The 22,066-nt window shown below is 40.6% G+C and overlaps 2 protein-coding genes across 5 annotated transcripts; one reads left to right on the top strand and one right to left on the bottom strand.

Annotated features, from left to right (window-relative positions):
* The first annotated feature begins 112 nt into the window (after positions 1-112).
* serbp1a (SERPINE1 mRNA binding protein 1a) lies at positions 113-6,226 on the top strand. 4 transcript variants are annotated; one of them, XM_080877389.1, is made up of 9 exons: positions 113-474; positions 1,787-1,970; positions 2,592-2,732; positions 2,882-2,950; positions 3,169-3,243; positions 3,417-3,585; positions 4,212-4,256; positions 4,385-4,573; positions 4,883-6,226. In XM_080877389.1, exons 1-9 carry the CDS (start codon positions 219-221, stop codon positions 4,937-4,939), a joined length of 1,185 nt encoding a protein of 394 aa, XP_080733515.1. In that variant the 5' UTR covers positions 113-218; the 3' UTR covers positions 4,940-6,226. The 4 variants fall into 4 exon arrangements, with proteins under 4 accessions (XP_080733515.1, XP_080733514.1, XP_080733513.1 ...); XM_080877388.1 differs by having other exon boundaries at positions 3,414-3,585; XM_080877387.1 differs by having other exon boundaries at positions 2,879-2,950.
* A 929-nt stretch (positions 6,227-7,155) lies between these two features.
* On the bottom strand, positions 7,156-20,347 carry il12rb2 (interleukin 12 receptor, beta 2a). Its single transcript, XM_080877704.1, has 16 exons — positions 20,226-20,347; positions 19,785-19,981; positions 18,884-19,144; positions 18,254-18,377; positions 17,962-18,152; positions 17,309-17,451; positions 16,822-16,963; positions 15,438-15,502; positions 14,582-14,780; positions 13,215-13,397; positions 12,991-13,089; positions 12,743-12,889; positions 11,825-11,956; positions 10,839-10,935; positions 10,670-10,757; positions 7,156-10,583 (listed from the first exon to the last, which is right to left on the bottom strand). Exons 2-16 carry the CDS (start codon positions 19,843-19,845, stop codon positions 10,143-10,145), a joined length of 2,373 nt encoding a protein of 790 aa, XP_080733830.1. The 5' UTR covers positions 19,846-19,981; positions 20,226-20,347; the 3' UTR covers positions 7,156-10,142.
* Positions 20,348-22,066: the final 1,719 nt, after the last annotated feature.

The following is a 22,066-nucleotide window of genomic DNA, read 5'->3' as shown; positions in this document are numbered from 1 at the left end:
TAAACGAGTTTCTTCAATTGCCTATCAGTAACCCAGTCTAGTGATTTGATCGTCCAAAGAAACTACACACCCCACCCGCGCCAACCCAGAGGTCCCGGATGTCTATCGCGCCGGAAGAGAAGACGGTCCTTTCCCAGCCATCTTGTGGCTTCACCTAGCGAAGTGCTCGCACCAAGCCTCGTAGAATCGGAGGAAAATCCTGCTGAAGGGGCGCCATCATGCCCGGACAAATGCAAGAAGGTTTTGGCTGTGCCATAACCAATCGGTTCGACCAGTTATTTGACGACGAGTCGGATCCGTTTGAGCTGCTGAAGCAAGCCGAAGTAAAGAAGAAGAAGGAGGCTTCTGCCCCTGGTGCCGCCAAGACTGCAGCCCAGGCTGCCAAGCAGCCTAAAAAGGAGTCTCAGAAAGAGAGAAAGACCCCCTTGACCGATAAGAAGGAGGAGACCCAGGCCGTCCCGCTCAAGAAAGATGGTAAAATATAATTTTCACGTTTCATGTCTCGCACAGTTAAAGCAGATGCTTAACATTGAGCTAACAGGCTAAGCTGCTTGATTACTAGCTAGCAATGGTTCACAAGCCACCCTCCCCGTGACATGCGGTCCACATGGCTGTTGTGTGCCCCTGCTGGCTGTCATTTACCCGAACAATGACATTTAAACAAACGTGTTCTGCAGTGGGATCCGTTGGGCTTAAAAAATTTGCTGCCCGACGTGTTTTGGCTTGCCCTCCCCCCTCCAGTGGGCCTTGTTGAGCGGGTAGAACCTGAAAGCCTGACTGGCCGGGGGTGTATCTCCGGGTTTATACGTTTATGCTTGCCACGATGGGCTTCCAGAGACCCCCACTTGTGGCTGAGCTGACCCAGAAAGCAGTTTTTAGGAAGCAGTTAATTATTTTAAAAATAAAAGAAAAATATCTTTCTGTATATTAATGGCAGGCGCTTTAAGGAGAAGGAAGTTTAGCACGTGCAATGATTGAAGTAACGTAATATGAGTACATGTGTACGCTCGTGGCGGATCGGCAGGTGGATTGGACCTCGGAGCCTGCACTGCTCTCGCGCGGATGAACCTCGTGGTTGTAGTGTGGGGCGTGTTAAAGCACAGGCTCTTAACCCGCCACTTCCCATTGGCACATAATGCAGCCGCGATGCACGCGGTCGACGTACATTCACAGCGCTTGTATCTCCGGTTTCCATTTCCCCCCAGATATTTAATTGTCATATATAACATCATGTATAGTTAACAAGTCATTCAATATATTTTTGTTTTACAACTTGTTTGTCTTAAATTTTCCAGCGTCAGGATTTGACCTAGTTCCAGGAGGTTAGTTTGCCATTATCTTCACTTCAGGCTGCCAAGTAGGCTCATATCTGTTTGCAAGAGAGAAGATGAGACAGGTGCGCTGACTATGGTGCAACCAGCTGCTCCTGTGTAGTGGTGGATGTCTATTTTGGTAGCTGGTGAGTTAAGCAATGGGTGGGTGGTGTTGTGTCACACTGGGTCAGTGGCAGTTAGATGGGCCATACAGGGTTAAACACTGTGTAGGTGTTAATTCACATGGCTGGCCTGTGAAAGGAAGGAGTAACGAGTGATTAAGTTATCAGATGGCTTTCCAGGTTAGAAAACAAAAGTAGGTCAACTTCCTTTGCATGTTAATTGGAATTATTTGCTCCACTTAAACACAACAAACACATCTTCTTTGTCTTTTATCACACTCGACATTTGGTCCCAATCTGTCACTTTCACTGCTAATGGTCATCTGATCCTCCTGTTGTGGTCAATCCTAGGTGCTGGAATGAGGAGGATGGGCCGGAAGCCGGAGGGTGAGGGGTCCAGACCCCAGGGCGGCCAGGGAGAAGGACGCCCCGCAACAGACAGACGGCCTGCGGACAGGCGGCCACCTCGCCGCTTCGAGAGGCCTGCTGGCGACTCTGGCGAGAAGCCTGAGGGTGGTGAATTTTCAGTGGAGAAGTGAGTTTATTTTCTGAGCAGACTAATTTCCAACAGGGTGTCTTCTGCTTTCACAAAATAGTTGTCATTATTGGGTGGGACTACAACTGTTTAGGCGTTTTTTACCATGATAAGAGACTGTAGTCTTGCCCAAACTGCGGCAGGCACATATATTTTATTGTCACAAAAATCTGTGTAGGAAACTGAAAAAAATAAAGTCATCTGCAAATCAACTTTTAAGTAGCTACTATCAGGATTTTTATGAACCTTTTAAAAAAAAATCAGTTGTATGTGCAGTCCCACTCAGTTGTATGGAGTCTTACAGGGAGCTTTAGGTCATTGCTCAGCTGATTGATTCACTTTCATATTCTCAGTTTTTGTTTACAGCAGGCAGCAGGAAAAGGAAAAACAACAAAAAAACCAAGCAAACAGAAAGCTTAGCACCAAGCAGTAGACACAGTTAGCTGTTCAGGACTCCCTCAGGAGTTTGTAGAAACCAAAACCGGAGATAAGAGTGTTATGTTGTAATGGTGAAAACTTGTTTTTACTGCCCCCAACTGGACAATAAAAATGTTTTCCCCATTGGCTAAGGACCTTGGCCAGACTGTGATTGTAACAGTTGTTCTGCATTAATTTCTTTAGGCCCGTCAGCGACAGGCCAATGAGGGGACGTGGTGGTGGTAGGGGAGGCCGCGGAGGCAGGGGCCGCGGCATGGGTCGCAGCGATGGCTTTGATTCCCGAGGAAAACGTGAATTTGATCGGCACAGCGGCAGTGACAAATCGTAAGTAATATATTTTTTTTTTCCGCTCACTGTTCTTATATATCGCTTCATTGAAATACCCTTAATGCATCTGGTTTTAAGACCTTTGTGTGTGTTGTGATGCAGTGATCATGTTATGATCCTGGCTAATCCAGATGTTGTTTCAGTAGTTTGAAAGGAGAAGAGAAGCGTGGTGGAAGTGGATCTCACAACTGGGGCACCGTTAAGGATGAACTGAAGTAAGTTCTTACTTTAGGAACAGAAGAAACTTCTGTGATAGTTAAATAACACCTTTACGCTTTGATAGCGATAACTCTCTCGTCTGCAAGAGATACATTAAATGATCTATTAGTATGCCATTCTTAGGTGACACATGTGCTGTTCTGGGTAAAGCTTACTAAAATTGATGCATGCAGAGCAATCCTCATTTTCATGGCTTCCCTGCCCCTCCTTGCAGTGAGCTTGACCAATCAAACGTCACTGAAGAAAACCCTGAAGGAGAGGAGCATCCAGCTGCCGACTCTGAGAACAAGTAATTTTTTTCACCTTGCTGTGTTCCTCAATGAGACTTCACTTTCACTGTGAAAAGATTCACAACTTTTGATGTGCATTTTGTAGCCACACATGCACATCCATACTAAATCAGTTACACTGAAAGACAGTGTTATTAATTCTAACGCTTATCTGGGTGTGTTCATGTTGAAGGGAGAATGAGGTTGAAGAAGTGAAGGAAGAAGGCCCCAAGGAGATGACTCTGGATGAATGGAAGGCCATGCAGGACAAGGACCGCGCCAAGGTAGAATTCAACATCCGCAAGCCCAACGAGGGAGCTGATTGGAACAAAGGATTTGTGCTCCACAAGTCCAAGGCAGAAGTGAGTAAAAACAAAAGGTCTGCTCTCGGTTGGAGAAATTATTTGTTGCTACATTTTAACAGGTATCCAGTATTCAAGAATTATTCTTCCAATGTAGTATATTGACACTTCCAAAATAGGTGAGACAACAGCTTAGCCAGGAATTAGGGAAGATTATGGAAACTCCCATGTGTTGGAGGTTATGTTAAATATTCTTTCTCCGTGAGATGAAACTGACTTTAATAGTGTTGCACCGGTGCAAAAGGTTTTCATGGCTGCACTTCAAAGTCAGAACTTCAACATAGAACAGGAAGTAGTTGTACTTATCAGACAATGATGCAAGTTTTATTTTTGCAATATGCCTTTAAAAGAAAAAGTGAATCGGAGTGTTGTGCAAAATTGTATTAGCCAGTATTCACTTTCTAAGGCAGTACTCCATCATAGGATTTTCAGTCAATGTGCAGAACATGTCACTAAAACTGGGTTTCACATTATAGATGTGAGTCATAAATTTTTAACGGGAATCGACAGGATGTTTTTATATTAACTGTATTATCTTATTAAGAGATTTGAATTTGTTGGTGGAAGCACATTATTTTGATCAGTGTGTTAATGTTGGCTTGTGTCTTTGTACCTGTCCACTGCAGGATAAGAAGGGTGATCTGATTGAACCTGAGGTTGATGAGCCGAAGGTAAAATTTCTACAGTTGCATGTACTCTGAGTATATGAAATCCAGACATGCATGCTAGCAGAACATTTATGTTGCAGATATACCAAAACAATAAAACTTAATTTTTAACCCTTGTTTTTGTAATTTAGGGAGATGATGAGCACCATTGCAGGAAGCCAGCCAATGACATTACGTCACAGCTGGAGATCAACTTTGGAGACCTGGGCCGTCCGGGCCGTGGACGTGGTGGACCACGTGGTGGCCGTGGAGGTGGAGGTGGAGGTGGTCGTGGCCGCGGCGAAGCCACCAGGCCAATGCGTGGTGGAAGGTCTGACAAGGTATGGGGCATTAAGCACAGCTTAGTTGCTGTTATATCAGCAACAACCAGGTTTATGCGCAGGAAGTTGGGATGCACAACACGAAATGTTTAAATTACCAGTGATTCTGATATTTGCTCTTTTTGTCATATAGAACGTCCTTTTTTATAGAAGTGGTACAGCCCTTCATTTAAAGAACAGATTGCCCTCTGCTGTTAAATCATTTTACGACTGATGGCAGTCAATTTATTTCTGTATTATTGCAGTGGACCATTTCCATTAATCAGTCATCTTTTCTAACTTGTACTTGTTGTCCACCTTTTCTAACAGTCATCTACGTCTGTGCCAAACGTGGACGACCCAGAGGCCTTCCCAGCCCTGGCTTAAGCCATGGTTGCTAATCCTCAGGCCTACAGGAGCCTCCTGAGCACCTCCACTACGAGGCTTGCATGTTCCTGGATCCTTCAGCAGAGTGAACCAATGGAGAAGACTGTCATTTACTATGACACTCAATGTGAGGACTGAGTTTTACCCAATAAAAACAAAACGAAGATGGAAAAAAAAAACAGAAATTAACAAAAAAAACAAAAAAATAAAAGGACTTCTTGCTACTCTGGAGCAACTTATTGGTAGAGGTTTTGTACTTGGAAACAAAGTAGCAGGGATGTTTTCATACAGTATTTTTTTCAGAGGTTATGCATTGTCCATTGATAAATTTTTGTAATTGCTGCTTGAAAATATGCATTTTGAAAGAGTATCTTTAGTGTGGTGTGTGCCATTGCTTTCTCGCTTTAAACTAGGCACTGTGGAGCTCCAACCCAAGCTCATAAGCTCTGACACACCAGGTATTTCAGATGACGTTACAGCTTCAGTCATTGAGATTTATGGATTTTTTTTTCTTTACCACTGGGATATTGTTTTATATTTTGTACAGGAGGTCTATTCTTGTATGATCTTCAGCCTGTAAATCGTAACTATTTTCATAGATTCTTTCAGAGACTGTATTTCACATGGTGCAAATAGGATGCACCTTGATCTTTGGTCAAAAGGTGCTACCTATCTTTGAATGCATTGATGAAATGGCGCCTAAATCTGAATTTAAGGTTCTTTTTGTACTGAAGATGTTTTGAAGGAGTAACATTAGGTCATTTTGGAGGAGCACGCTGGTGATGACTCTTAAATTTGCGCTGATCATGAAACTTTGGTCAGGTGAATTTATTAGCTCAAAGATATTTCACATTTTCTCGTTACTTGTTATTTGAAGTGCAATCCTTGGTCTAATGCATCTTCCTCCTTGCCCATTTCATCTTTGATCACTGGCCATGTGCGAGTCAATTAATGCCTTTCTTTTTACTTTAGAGCGATAAGGGGAGGAAGTGTTTTTACACAGTTGAGATTTGACCTTCTCCAACTGTTTACACACTCCACTCTGGTATCCTTTTACAGATGTAAACTCAGCCCAGCTTCAGTTTGTTTCTGCAGTCTGTTCTGTGCTGATATTTTCCTCCACTGTTGACTTGCCCTGTAGCTTCCACAGTGGCACCACTGCATAATTGCTCTGAAAGAAATACAGTTGTCCATTGTGTGGAACAACAGAAGTTCTCTACAAATGTGTGAATTCTAGCCCTGCTATTGGAGACCTCTGTCGGTAAATAAAGGTGGTCGATAAATTTTTTTGCATTGTCTTTTCTTTTTTTTTGTCCTGCCTGCACAAAGGCACTATTATTTTACGCTTTTGCTGTACATTTCTTTTAAATTCCCTTTTGACCGCATCACTTTTTAAATGTATGCTACCACTGTGTTCAATTAGGGGGACCTGTTATGATATCTAGCTGTTTTTTCACCTTGCCCTACTAGGCTAGTGTTGCATTATTACTCTAGTCATTTGACTTGCGCTGGACCTTAGTGTAGCCCCTCAGTTTTCTGAAACAACCTGATTTCTTCACTCCTTTAGGCCAGTTTTGTCCTGAAGGTTGGCTTTTGCAAACAAAAGATGTGAACAAATTGGCTGCCTGTGCACAGACCCAGCGTGGTGTCTGGGATAATCATTTGATGCTAATTTGCTGAGATGAAGCCAGAAGTCCTTATAGTTTGAAACCAAACATGTAGATCAGATTGCATCCTGTATTTTTGGCTCTGGAGTTACTATTACATAGAGAAACATTTTTAAAACCCTGACCATGTTTGAAATGAGTTTGTAGAGAGATACTTTACTTGTCCCTGAAGGGAAATTGTTGCTACTGCTTTTAAAGAATGCAGTTTGTTGGGGAAAGACAGCTTTTGTGTTTTTGCTGCAAGTGCAATACTCAGATATTTGTTAATGATATTTGTTAATGATGAGCAGACTTTCAGCTTTAATTTGAGGAATTTAACAAAAGTATTTCATTAACTGTTTTAATAAATAATAGGCCCTTTTTTCAGAGGCTCAAAATTAGACTGCTTTAAATCTAAATAAATAAATAAATTAAAAAAAATATATATATATATATATATATATATATATATATATATATATATATATATATATATATATATAAAAAAATAAAAACACTCCTCCCTTTAGAGATTCTGCCAGCAGCTTCAGTTACTGCTTATGTGGGTTCTTTTGCATTTAGTAAGTGGAAGGCATACTCTACAATAGAATAGAAAGGCCCTTTACTGTCATTGTCCATGTACAACAAAATTGTGAGTGCTCAACACCAGCTGTGCAGGTTTAAAATATAAATAGTAAGACAGCAAGAATAAACAACAGGAAAAATGTATACAAAATAAGAGGTAGGCTCCATTAGAACAGGTTGCAAAGTGCTTGGTTTAAGATGAGATTCAATTCAGTTTCCTTCATATAGCAGTAAAGAACACGGAAAACCCCAACACTCATATAACTCACCTTATAAGCAAGCACGTTGGTGACAGTGAGAAAGAAAAACTGTTTTAAAAGGAACCAAACAGAACTAGGCTCAGGAAAGGGCAGCCAACTGCTGTGACGGCTTGGGGTCTGGACGAAAACAGGACCAAGACACACTATGGAAAAGAGTCAGAGATGAATAATAAGCAGTGATTAAATGCAGAGAAGTGTATAAAGAACATCACCTGACGGAAGAAAAAACCCCTCAGTGCATCATGAGACTAGATTACTGACTCAATGATTACTGATTACTTTATTTACCATGAGAAACTCGTGGCTTCTTTTTATTTTGACAGATTGATTTGACTGAATCTGAGCAGAGATTTCAACCTTGTACGCTTCATTTGACCTTGACCTTCATTATTCAACCTTTATAGCTTTTAGAAGCCAAATATTGCTCCCATCATATGGGTAAAGATAGTAAAATACACCATTTCTGTATGTAATGCTTCAAGGTCCTAGATCAACGTTTAGGGTCACATGAATTAGGAAAAAGCTTTTAGTTTCCAGGAATATACTAAATTAGTCTTTATTTGAATTCTTTGAAACATTTTTTTCAATCTAACATTGTATGACTTCCTAATGACATAAAAAGATTAATATACTAAACTAGATTTTGATATTAACAATGCTGACGTCAGCACAAATGATGAGAGAACAGATGATGTCATCATACTGTGATAAATATATGATTAAACATCAGAGAAGTGCTCTCTGGGTGTTCTTGTTACTAAACTAGGTTTACTTTGTACGACTCTGGCACCACAATTATAATCTTTGGAGTCAGTGGACCATATGACATCCAGGAAAAAAAAACCCATACAAAGTCTGAATGATGAACTCATTTATTGGTATTGACATCGAAGTAAATTAAGTATATATTTATGAGCTACGCCGATTCCCATATAAAGACAGTCATAGTCAAAGGGTGCAAAATCATCAAAGAGGTCACTCAAAACACAAGATTGTTTTGAAAAACATAAAAGAATAGCACTGTACATTCATCAAATTTTACTCTTTTTTTTTTTCTTTGCTATGCCAGCCCTGGAACAACAGAAAATATAAATGAATATATGAAATATATCCACATCCAAATATATTCGTTTTGATTTTCTTTCACCCTCTCATGAAGTTCATGTTTGCGGCTTTAAAGACTTTATTTCTGATGGCATCTGTCACTTTTACATCTTTGCAAAATGTATCTGATTCAGCTTTACTTTGTGTTCAGTGGTAATTGTCATTTAAATTAAGATAGAACTGATAAATGTGGATGTTACAAGTATCCCTTTTTTGTTTCTGCCATGTTTGATAGAAATGCATCACATAATTTTTATATTAATCAGATACATATTCTTGCTATTACTTGCCTTTTCTTAATGAGCTAGTAGTGTTCTACTGGATGTTGATCTGGGGACTGGGGAGGCCACTAAATTTATCACGTTAATTAAACAATTAAAGGTAACTTCTGCTTTGTGACATGCTGAATTTAGCATTAAAAGTAGAAAATTGTGACCAGAAAGAGATGCACACCATAAAGTCCTGAGATGATTGCAGGGTCCAAAGTCACTGCGCAACTGTTGTCAGGTGTTTGACTCAAAGCAAGCTGGGAACATGAATCCTACAACTGTTGCCTCAGCAGATGTGAATAATCGTCAGGGCACACGGTGTTTACCAGTGTTGGTGAGCCTGTGCTGGCTGCAGTTTCAGATTTCTGTTTTCAGCTAACAGAATTGATTCCTGATGCAGAAATCCGACATGTCTAAGATGGTTTTCTGCTCAGTGCAGAGATAAGATAAAGCTTTTCCCACGATTTTTTGGTATTAGAGTAAACTGAAAACCTGAAACAGAGAATCGTGTTTGGTCTCAAAGATCATACTTTCCCTCATTCTGAAACTCCTGAATGTTTATCTGCAGGAGTGTATGCTGTACCAAGTTGACTGGCTGTTTCCATAACTGCACAAACAAGTAGATATACAGATATTCTAATGAAGTGTTTGTTGAGTGTAGTAATCATATTCTATAAACATCAGCATGTTTTTACTGGCTTTGTGTTGTCAGGCTAATATTAGCTATTGTCTCTCAACACTGCTGGGCTGTTGAATTTGTCTCAAGTTAAAAAGTTGCAGTTAGTTCCAAATGGTCCAGTTTAACCTCCTCCTTTTGTAGATGAGCTAAGACTGAGGTAGGATAAATGCATATGCACGGGATAGTCAAGGCTATAACAGAGTATGCATTTGGGATGATCTTTTACAAAGGAGAGGACATGTCTACATGTCATAGCAGGAAAAGCACAAACAGAAAAGCAGATTATGTCTGAAATCTATTTTTGCATCAGGAACCAAGTTATCTCTCTGCTTCTCCTTCTATGAAACGTCTGATTGGGCCTTTGGAAATTTCTTCAGCCAGATCAGAAATGACAACATCTCTTGCAAGCCTGTCCTGTTAATTGTAGTCAAGCGATTAGTGTGTCCATTGCCGTTTTGAAGAGAAAACAATTGTAATGCATGACATGAAAAGAATACCCTTTAGGTTTAAAATTGTTACTGCATAACTGAAGCTCAGACTTAAGCAAAAGTTCTCTGATTTCAGTGAGCATGGAGGTAGTTCATGCAGTTCTTTGTTTCTGGGCTGTTGGCTTATCAGCATTCGTCCTCTAAAAGCAGGTTTCATTTGCTTTCAGTTTTACTAAGCGTTTTGAAAGAAGTCACTGCAGTCAATTTTCACTGCATCCAGAGTCAGCTTCCCTCCAAACACCAGCGGCTCTATGAAGATGTTGTGATTGGAGATGAAAGGCATGTCCAGAAACTCTCCACATTTCTCCTCATCATCTTCCTCGTCCAAATTTCCAGGCTCGTGTGATGAAATATAATCAACAGTTGTGTCCAGAGACGTGTGCGTGTGATCGGAGCTGTCTGAGTCGTGGGACAAACTCTTAATGTACGTGGTTGGAATGACTGACTCCGGCTCAGTCTCAGAGCTCAGCCTGGTTGAAGGAGACATACGCAAGATTGGTTTTCTAGATTCACTGTTCTGCTTGGGTAGCTCCTCCACATTCACCAGGATGAGCTTTTCTTCCTCCCTGGGTTCACTGGAGCTGCATGGTGGGAGCGGCAGGTTCATGTTGCCCTGTTTGGAACAGAGACACGAGCTCAAATGACGAACAATAAGAGATACAGTCCAACCTGAATTCTTCTTAACTTTTATACGTTTACCTTGTCTTGGGTATACTCTTTGGCCCACTTGCTGTTTGCAGGATCTGGCACAACATCTAGCATGAAACACTGAAAAAGCTCCCAAGACCTGAGGGAGAAGGAGAAAACTTTTTATAGCAACAAAATAATAAGGTGTAACTGCGTTATAGAGTTTATGTTGCACATGTACCTTTGCTTTACGGTTGAGTTCTGGTACAAACACACAAGAATCACCACAGCCACGGAGCTGATAATACACACCGGTAGGAGGAACGCTTGGGTGTCATCTGCAACAGTGGCAACAAAATAAAAAGATGTAAGATCACGGAATACACCTTTATTTCCTCTGTTACAGCGCGTCTAGGACGCTTAACTCTTTGCAGGTTCTTGCAACAGGACAGCAAATCTACAACAGAATGGCTGAAAAGTAAAAGCATTAGGTATTTCAAAGGCCCACAGTCCAGTTCTCCACCCAACTGATGGGGTGGAAGTACTTCAAGAAAGCTAAGTATAAATAAATGCCAAGTTTCAATGAACTGAAGCAACTTTAAAAAGAAGAGTCATACAGAAAATAGGTTTACTGCTGCTTATAATAGTTATGAGACACTAAGTCATTGTTTGGACTTATTTTCTCACAGGACTGCATAGAAGGCTGTGACTAATTTATTTTCCTCATTACTGTATATGTACATTTAAAAAAAAATTATACATCAGTATCAGGGACTATTTTAACGAAGATCACTTGGATTGAAAACCAAAAAGCAAACAGTCTGAGTATAGTATAGTATAGTATATACTAGTATAATAGTGTGTTTTTAAACAGTTTCACTTAAAACAAAGCTTTAATGTGAAACTTTACAATTACTTGTATATAATAAATTTAGTGATAATAAGTTATTTAATATTTTATTTTTTATTTATTTAATATTAACACAGTACTACAGATGTGATAATTGACATGAACTTCTTACAGACCTGTTAAATTCAAGGCAACACTCAACAACCAGGTAGCTTAGCTTAGCTTAGCAAAATGATTGCATTGGAAATAGCTTGCATGGCATGCAGACCTCCTATTTTACCGTGTCACTAGTGCAGTTTCAGATTTACTCTACAAACCCAAGAGTGGGATTGAACTCCTCCCTGAAAGAAACTAAGTGTAAAAAAGAGGCTGCTTACGTGCAATGAAGAACTTGATCTTTTGACCTGCAGGACCATCTCCTGCAGCTGTTGAAGCACTCATCCACAGTCTGTACTCTGCTGGAGGCAGGTCTTTAATTATATACGTCCTCTCTGATGCTGGCGTAGAGTCTGAAAATGTATAAACACATACAGCAGAGGCAGAACATTTTGTCAGTGTGCATAGTTTCTGTTAAATATGTTTCAGTCACTGACTGTATATAGAAGAGCTCGGTCATTTGAGAGGGACTCAGCATAAAGTTGCTTTTCCTCCACACTGAAACGATCCAGCTGGGGTGGTTTGGAAGTCTGGCTAAGGTGCCTCACAGGTGTGAGGTTTTGGGGCTTCCCAGCTTGTAGGAGGCCCTGATGTAGACCCAGGAGAGATTATATATTTTAGTTGGCTTGAGAACAGCTTGGCATCCCTCTTCAGAAGAGCTGGAGGAGGCGGCCGGGGTGAGGTTGGTCTGGTTGTCTATGCTTACACTGACCCGTTTAAGTAGCACAAACTGGGTAAATGTTACACTTTAAGGTGTGGCTGTCTTGTGATTCATAAGTCACAACTCTATAGATGCACATGCAATCTGTGGTTTCTTTGTGAGGCCCACCCTTCACTCATTGTGTCCGGTTTCCAAACGGCATGCTGGCAACAGAAGAAATGCTGAACTTCACAAACTAATGGCTGATGAATCCTCTGTATGATCTGTATGCTTTTTTAATCATCTGTTCTCTTATGTTTCATTTGGTTACATCGCTTCACAAGAAAAATGCTTTAATGCCTGGAACCATATTGAAATAACAAGCTTTTGAATAAAATATTAATGTGGTCCCTTCGATTTAGCATTCTCATTTTCTTCACCTTGGCCTTTTCTGAAAATGTCAGTAAAATAAAACAACTGCAGTTTAACTCTTCCTTACAGATTTTAGTGTTCCCCATGGTCTCCAAATAGATAGTATACTTGGTAATGCAACCCCTGCGCTGACTCCTGTCAAGCTCACTCCAGGTAATGTTCACGTTGTTTCTTCCCTCAACCTTCTCTTGGACACGTGGGGCGGCTTCTGGAGCTGCAAACCACAAGCACAACCCAAAACACTGCTTAATATGATGACCATTAACAAAATATTTAATATTTAATAAGGAATATTGACTGTTTTGTATGTCTTACCTGACTCCAAAGTGGCAACACCTTTAAATTTCCAACTAATGGAACTCTCATTATAGAGCACATACACCGCTCCGTCATAGCACTCATATGGCTGGACATCTGCAGAAAGGAGGACAGAAGCACTTTAAGAGAAAAAAGAAATGTGCAAAATGTGTGTTTTAAAAAAGTGACAGATCACTCATTAGAGGCTTTGCTTTTCTCCTGCTTCATTTTTCACTTCCTACCTGAAATGACAGCGTGGTTTTTGTTCTCGCCCAGCCTGACCCATCTGAGCTCCTCCAACTTGTTGCCATCTGGGTACCACTCCACTACATATGTGGTCGGTGGTGGTGCAGTTTCAGGTTTTGTCCAGGAGATGGTGATATTGGAGTTGTTGGCTGTTACTTGTAAGTTGTTAGGGGATTTGGCTGAAGCGAAAACAAGGCAATCATGTAGTCACGTAATTCACAAATGCATAGATCAGTGTTACTAATACATTTGTAACATTTTAATGAGAAGACTTAAAATTAAAAGAAAGGGAACCAGACTGTGGATTTTTATAATTCTCCTGACAAAGAAACAAGGCAGAATTACCATCTGGGAAAAGTTTTTCACGAGGGCAGTTAGGAATTGTTTTATTTTTTGCAACAAATAGACGTGTAAGGTAAACTGCAACCTGAATTATTACATAAATAACTGCCCCTGTTTTGTGGAGGGCCTCAACATGTTGGTGTACGCTGATAATGCACAACATTACAACCACCTGGCCTGATACGAGCAGATCGAGCATGCCATCAACACAGATCTGACCCAGAAAACATGCACGCAGGAACACTAAAATTGTCATATATCTAATCTATAGGGTGACATTAACATACACTGTGTCATATCTTCCCTATGCGAAACTGAAAATTAATTCCTGGGAAAAAGGAACTAATGGAGTGAGAGTCACCTTCTACGCCCTTCCCCCAAGTCACAAGTTGTCTTTGGTGTAGCTGGATTTAATTTCCTTGTGGTCCCACCCACCAAATCACACCTTTTCTTTACTATCTTAAAGAGCCGCTAAGTTAAAGCCAGACTTTAGAGAAGTCTCTGTGTCCATGCTGAGTTTTGAAAACTAAAGGCAATGAAAATTTGGGACTTTGTTTTATTGTGTGAGACAAGGGATGAGGAATAAAAATGCTTTACAGCCACAGGCACCTGGACACTCTAGGGTTACTGCTTGGGCCGGACTTGTTGCATGGGTGCTCAGTAAGATTGGGATCTGGAGAGTTTGAATGCTAGGTCAACATGACAGACTCTTTATTGCATTCCTCCAGCTGTTCGTGAGCAGCTTTTTCAGTGGCGAGGTGAGGACACTGTGGCCTGAATGCACTGTAACGAGACCATCAGTGCCATTCACTCAAACTGCAGGGGGGATTTTGCTGTAGTCGAATTTGGTCTAATTTTAGACCAGATCTGTCCTTGAAGAGCATATTCCAAATATGTTTTTGGTGAACCAGATAACTACAAACAAAGACATATCAGTGTTTCAGCACAGAAGCTCTGGTTGCAGAACAGACGATGGAAAAAGAGATACTGAATCATATGTCAAATGTCTTTGTTTTTTTACCTTCAGTACGACGGGTTGTTACTCTGGCAGGAGGGGACAGCCCTTTGGAGTTGCGAGCCCTCACTGTCACATCACAGCTGGCACAAAGTTCAACTAGACAACTCCTTTCATTGGCACTGACGTTGGTGATGACACTAAAGCTAGAAATGCTGAGTTCATATCCTAGGATCTTCCCTCTAGAGACGGAAACGTTCATCTCCTGAAATCAAAGAAATAAAAAAGCATCACATCAGTTTTTTTGATGACTGGAGGATGCAGACCAGACAAAGGAAATGATTACACAAGCCTGGGATTTAGATGCCGCTCAAAATCAACATCACAGCAAGATGAGTATGTAAGACACATCATTTCTGTTCAGCTCCTCTCTTTCTTGTAAACTGAAACTGTGGTATCTGCTGACAGGTTTCACTTGTCTCTCAGTGTCTTTATGTGACATTGAAAGTTTCGAGGTGTGTGTGTGTGTGTGTGTGTGTGTGTGTGTGTGTGTGTGTGTGTGTGTGTGTGTGTGTGTGTGTGTGTGTGTGTGTGTGTGGTCCAGAGTGGTGATTGTGTGAGTGTGAATGTCACACCTCAGAGGTGGTCAGTTGTTGACATTTAGTCTGCAGAATAAAGTAGTAGTAGTAAAGCACAAAGATCAGAAAGTGTTACTATGGTTACAATGTCACATGCCCACACAGACACACAGAACGGGGAGAGGGGAATACATGTAGACCTCAAACCCTCAGACTCAAGCACACACAGCAGCGCTATGTGCTGTGTGTCAAGTGCAGTGCAATTTCATGTAATTCAGCTCTGCAGCAAACATGTTAAGGATAATAAACAGTGAAAACTGTATAAGTTTTCTAATAAGACTTACCTTCCAGTAAACTTTCATGTGTTTAAAATCAGATGCAAGCCACACATCCAGCTCTTTGGCAGGGGCTAAAAAAAACAAAACAAACTGCAGTAAGTCACCAGGACATATTAACTCAATTCATGCAAGAGAAGCTAGTGAACTGGGTGGGTTTTCATTTCAGTAAATGAGCGCATCTGCATCAACGGTGTGATGGTTCCTTATCAGTGATGAAATGCTTTGAAATATTTTAAAAAGTGACAGACATCCATTGTGCAGCTCTGTTAAACTTTCCATCTTAACTCTGACAGTAATGAGTAGCAATTCCAAGAAACCCCGTGTTATTTGAATCAAAGTCCTTATCTAATTAAAAAAAGAAAATAATGCACAAACAGTGTGGTTAAAAGGTCTGTTGGTGCAAACTGTGGTTATTCATTATTAAAATTAATTCTATGAGGCTTTATTCACAAACTCTGTGATGCTTTTGGAAAGTTCTGTCTAAACCAAACTTGCTAAAGTCTTACACAGGGGAGGGTGGTTTCCTCTACAGTAACTCTGGCAGCAGTGTGTGACCGTACATGAGATGTTGTAACCCAGTGAGGAAGAAAAGGTCACTTCACCCTGTCATTTGTGTACAAATGTAGGAAGATGTGGTAAAATAAATGTAAATGAGGTTAGAGGGAGTGCTTTGTACATTGCCTCCTAGAAGACGCATGTATGCTAGCGTCAACCCTATTCCAAAGTGCACTGCCAGTTATTACTTTCTTTCACTTCCAGTAATTTCTCAAAAGAAGGAAAATTTAAGTATTAATGAGAACACACAGCAGTCACATGGTCACAATGGTTCCCTGTTGATGAGTTCAAGTGCTGTTGTAAAATGAGATTTCAGGGTTGGCCGCTTGCAACTTTTTAAATGCCAGTTTCAGTTGTTTCTATTCAGAGTGTTTATATTTTCAAATACAGATACCAACCACAAAAAAGGATATCACAGCACTGCCTAGTGCAAAAATGAAAACACCTATGAAATGATCCACTTTCACAAGAAAAGACAACATATTGGGTCATGTTTCTCTCTAAGCTGATTTTCATTGTGCCTTTGATGTCATGATAATAATCATCTGTGGTCATTTAATGTGTGGAGTCAAAATAGCCTTCTTCAGAGGTCCAGAGAGCACGTTGCTGTCCAGAAAAATGAGGAAGAAAGACAAACTGCAATTAATGTGTTTGAGAGGAAGCACAATTGTATTATCTGATGGTCTGCACAGATAAAGCGCCACAGATATACTGTATCTGTACCTTATTATCTGTCTCTAGACAGAATGTGTAGTGTCAGGAAGTGCTTCATAATACGCAAAGGCAGACCTTAAAACAGCCTTCCGGAGCTGCAGGTTAACACATGAGTACTTACATTCCTCTTGAGTCCATGCGTAAATGTTTGTGCTCCACTCACTCCACAGGCCGGTGCTGAATTTAGATCTGGCTCTGAAATGGTACAACCTGTAGGGCTCCAGAGAAGAGATGGACCAGTGGGAGGAATTCATCTGCACAACCTGTAAGTTAATAATAAATACATATTTTTCAGTTATATAACCTCAGATTGCCATATAGATACGAGTTTTGCATGTGGAAGTGATCCGCGAATTAACCCATTGTAAGAACACCTGAGAGAAGATAAAAGGACAAATTCCAGCTTGTTTTTACGACTTGAGCATCATTGTCAATTCACTTATACTCATATCAGTCCTGCTACTCATATATGCCTCTCGATCTGAATCAGTAACAGACCTATTTGGTCTAACTGTATATCTTCAAAGGTTCATGTGATATCTCTGACTTCTACTTTTCTCACTGAAAGTCCCTAAATTCTCAAACTCTGAAGAGTTAAAATGTCTTACTGAGTCCTGATAAGTTGTCCATGTCTGCTTTTCTGCCCTGTACTGGATCTCCAAGTGCTGAGTCCTCACAGGCTGCTCCACTTTCATGATGCACTTCCGGGAGTAGCACTCTGGCTTGCCCAGAACGGGAGTCGACGGCATCACTGTTCGGATCAACGCAAAGTGGTCACATAAATGACAAAAACAAACATTTTGTACAGCACTAAAACAAAACAGGTTCCTAATATTTGCCATATATGTATTGTCTTGATGCATGCTCCATCCAGCGTGTAAGGAAATCCATCTGGATGTTGCGTTTTCAGTGGGAAAGGTGTTTCATCCCTCATCCGTTGAATGAGTGACGAAACGTTTCCCGAGCTAAAAACGTAACATCGGTGTGAGCAGAATCATCTTTCTGGGATTCCTCTGGATTATTATTGGCAGGATTTGGAAAAGAGCATGGGTGATCATCAGTAACCATAAACTTCAAGATTGAAGTATAGAACAGTTTCCACTGCAGAGTTGGCGTGAAATTCTACCCACAGCATCATTACGTTGTCATACCCTTCAGTCAACCTGAAAATCTTTTCTTGCTTTTTTTTCTTTTTTTTTTCCACAAGTTTCATCTCTGGAGTCATTGGTCTCCAGTTGATGGTAACTTATATGAGTCTTACCAATTTTACTGAGTGTGTAGTTAATGATGGACGAGTTTGCAGAACCCAGTGGGTTTTCAGTTTGAACCCACACTGAGATGAGCTCGACTGATCTGGAGACAGTGAAATTCACCGACAGCAACTCGGTTCCCTTATCGGAGACTTTGTATGACGTTGATCCATCCGAGTGACTTCCAGAGACCCCCTTCACCCTGAAAGTTTCAGTTGACAGAAAAAACTGTTATCGATGTGTTTTGAAGGCAAAACTGACAAGCAGAATATTTGTTTTTATAGCAGTATGGTGGTGACTCACCAAAGCGCTGAACTGTTTCGAAGATTAGTGTCCCGTCCTCTGTTCCAAATGCAGACCACAACTCCACTTTCATTCTTTACGATTTTGTAGATGCATGAAATGTTTTTAGGGTGATCTGGTAGGTCTGGAGATCAAAGAAGACAGAGAAAATACTCAACTGAGTACTGAGCGGAGAGCTAAAGCATAAACAATACTAAAAGTAGTAATTTGTCTTTTTATGTCAAGCTGCATGTGTCAGAAACAGCAACAACAACCAAAAATAGTTTATTTTCACACTTGAGTTAGCAAATCCTATATAGACTAAATAAGAAACTTATCATAGCTAACTTTGACACTTAGCTGTGCTCACTCCTTAACATGCAACCAGAGTGTACATTATGTAAAGACAAAAAAGCAGAACCAAATGACCCTTTGACAGCTTTTGTAACTTAGAAGTGCTAAACATACCCTAAAATAAAAAGTTCTCAAGCTGAAAGACAAGTCCTGCCCTGCAGAGCATCGCTCAGGACTTTTCAGTCTATTCAACATCAATCTGTTGGCTTTTTCTAATTAGAAATAGAGAGCCTAAAATCCATGAACCTGGGCTAAAAGTCTCAGTAGAGGGGACTTTCATGCTCACTGAATACTCACATCCAGCTGAGATGTCAAGTCCACAGGGGTCCAGATCTTTACGGTTCTCACAGTGACAGCTGTATGTTCTGTTCTCTGTTATGTTCACCACCTTAAAATGTATGGTTGTAGAATTCAGTGCTTTGTGTTTCTGCTTTGTGGGACCTTGGCCACTGTACATGGAACCCGTACACATCAGGTTAAAGATGCAGAACACCTCAAAACTGGAGCCTAGCTGCACTACAGAGTCAGTACTCGACCTGATGACGCAGGATTTGTCACCTAAAACAGAAAGAACAGCTTACAGACTGTAATAACATGATCATATATATATATATATATATGTGTGTGTGTGTGTGTGTGTGTGTGTGTGTGTGTGTGTGTGTGTGTGTGTGTGTGTGTGTGTGTGTGTGTGTGTGTGTGTGAAAAAAGTTATATCCCGGATGGCAGATACATTTGGGGTTAATCAGGGCTATGCCTGACACTTGGCTCATGTAAGATGAGCCAGTCTGAGTCAATGTCTTTAGTCAAGGCCAAATTTGGCTCATAGGAACCTGCAGAAACAGCCAAACATTAACTGCTAATCTGGATTATGTGAAAATCTGATTTAACTATAATTTCAAATGTCAATCTTCACATTTGCACACAAAAACACTGTCCACACGTTCTTCTTCTAGGCATATTCTTCGGGATATCAGTTATCACATTAGTTATCATATATAAACTATCACATAACCACAAGGTTCACAAACGACGGACAATGGGAAAGATTCTAGATCACTACCTTTAAGACTTCTTTAAAAAACACACCAAACAAACCCACTGATCGTGTTGCTGATATCGAACTTTTATCACCAACATATATAAAGAGAAAATAAGAGATATGTTAGAAAACTGAATCCACACATTTATCTAAGCTTACCAATGCAAAGCTGCACGGCCAGCACGGCAACGGCGACGAAGACCGACCGTAACTGCAACATTGTTGCCACGAGTCATCAGCAACTTTACAGCAGCCTAAGTGTCTCTTCCATTGCCACGGGAGCTGCTTCGCCTTAAAAAGGAGAAGTAAAAAAAAAAAAAAAATGCCTGCGATCTCTTATGCTTTCGATGCAGCGACTGTAGAGGTGGGAGGAATCAAAATAACATTATTGATTAGAAATGTTCACTTCATACAGCCAATAAGGTCGTAACTTATAAAATGTATACATTGTGAGGCATGTACCAGTGTCAGTGTAATCACACGCATGGTTCAAGTGCAGCAGAGGACAGTATATAGTCAATAGTAGTTTAAAAACAGGAGAAACGATCCTGAAAGTCACCCAAATATCACATCTCAACATCAAATTTAACTTTTAGTTACCGTCTAAGCTGTTCGTAGCTCTAGCCGTCTTCGTATCGGATCCTAAACATCTTCATTTAGAGAGAGAGCGCGTCCACACTGCGGTGGTAACGTGAGAGCGGAGACTCCGTGTTGGCTGGCTGCCGCCCCTGATGTGAGGTAACTAACTCCTGAAACTGGTCTACCTTTACTTTAGAAATTATCACTGAAGCCAGATAACCACAGAGGCTTCTGTGCGCACCCAGGCTGCACATCAGCACTGCCTACTTGTCTGTTTTACTAATACGTGCATCCAAGATTTAGCGAATCATTCAATCACGATTTTTATTTTATTGCAGTTATTACCAAAAGTACTAACTGTAAAGTAAAAAATATATACCTTCACAAAAAAAAAAAAAAAAAAAAAAAAAAAAAAAGTAAAAAATATATATATAAATGATTTGGGTGGGGCATTTTGTGGTGTTTAGCATATTCAGACGGACAAACAACACGTGACAATGATTGCATAAATGATCAGCAAAACTTTATTGTGCGATAAAAGGTGCAAATATTGATTAGTATCTTATGGGGGGCGTCTCTTCGAGCTGCTGTTTAGATGATGCTTGGGAACCTCCTGAAAAGAAGGACCTGCAAAAGCACAACAAGCTCTCAGAACGAGTTACATTATCAGATTTTCCATGCAGCCCAAAGTCTTTCAGTCCCTCTGTTACATCTCCATGTGGTGCAATGGGGGACTTTCCAATGTGGCATCGCATTCTTCGGAAATACAACACAAGACTCAAGATGAATGGATATGCCTGTAGTGGTTAAATTAGCAAGAATAACGAGATATCTCTAACCTGGAGACTTCCTAAAATGTAGTATGTCAGTAAAGGAGAGACTGTCGTGAAATGTTGATTTTCTTTTAAGGAAGTGAGCCGGCTCTCAGGAAGTGATAAAAATGGTATTGAACTGCAGGTGGTGCATGTATGAGTAGAAATGAAGGTTCACAAAACCCGACAGTGAGCCACCGACTGCAGAGGGAAAGCCCCAGAAGGCTTTAGCCTGGGTGTGTTTTGGAATAATTTCACACTCATTGCTTTTCTACTCACCAAGTGTGGTGCCAGCACTTAGAAACATGCAGGGGTCGCGCCCTAATGTGTGAGTTTGACCTGATGCAAGCATTTGGATTTTTCTGGATAAAGGCACTATCAAAGTTGATAACATTACTTTGTTTTTTGCTTGATTAATTGGATGTGGTTTCATCTTTAGCTTATTAGCAAGCACAGTTTGGTTTCCAGGCTCTTTTTTTGTGATTGTCACATACTGTTGATAGTGGATGACCATGTAATTAATCAGGTCAATGTATGAGCCTATGAGCAAGAAATTACTAAAAGCTTGCTCATAGGAAGTGTTTTTCTTCCTCTTGACTCTTTGTGATGCAATAGAGAACTGATATTGCGAATGAATCTTATTCCTTCACTCTGCATACTTTAAATGCGCATCTCTCATTCTTCCTTGCAGCCACCTTTGTGCAACCCACCTTCTTCCCAATACCGCCTCTCATCACTCGAGCCTCCATCTTCATCTCCACCACCATTGTCTAGACTCCTGGGTTGTCCTACCCGAATCCCTATCACGGCTGGGATTCTTTCCTGCTGTGATGGACTGTCGAGTCTAACTGCTAAATACCTCAAACTGAATTCTGTACATCAATAAATCATGAGGTTAATATAACTACAGGTACTGTTAGCTAAAAGATCAGGCGACAGACTGCAGTACGCTAAGCTTCACGTATGCTTTTGAGACACTAGTCTCTCAGTCTAGTCTAAAATCTGGACCCAGATTACAGTTTCTTTGGGTATTCTTTAACAAGCTTAATA

The sequence above is a fragment of the Rhamphochromis sp. 'chilingali' genome (assembly GCF_963969265.1).
Source record: "Rhamphochromis sp. 'chilingali' genome assembly, chromosome: 3".
Lineage (NCBI taxonomy): Eukaryota > Metazoa > Chordata > Actinopteri > Cichliformes > Cichlidae > Rhamphochromis > Rhamphochromis sp. 'chilingali'.
This window is presented reverse-complemented; position numbering and strand designations above follow the sequence as displayed.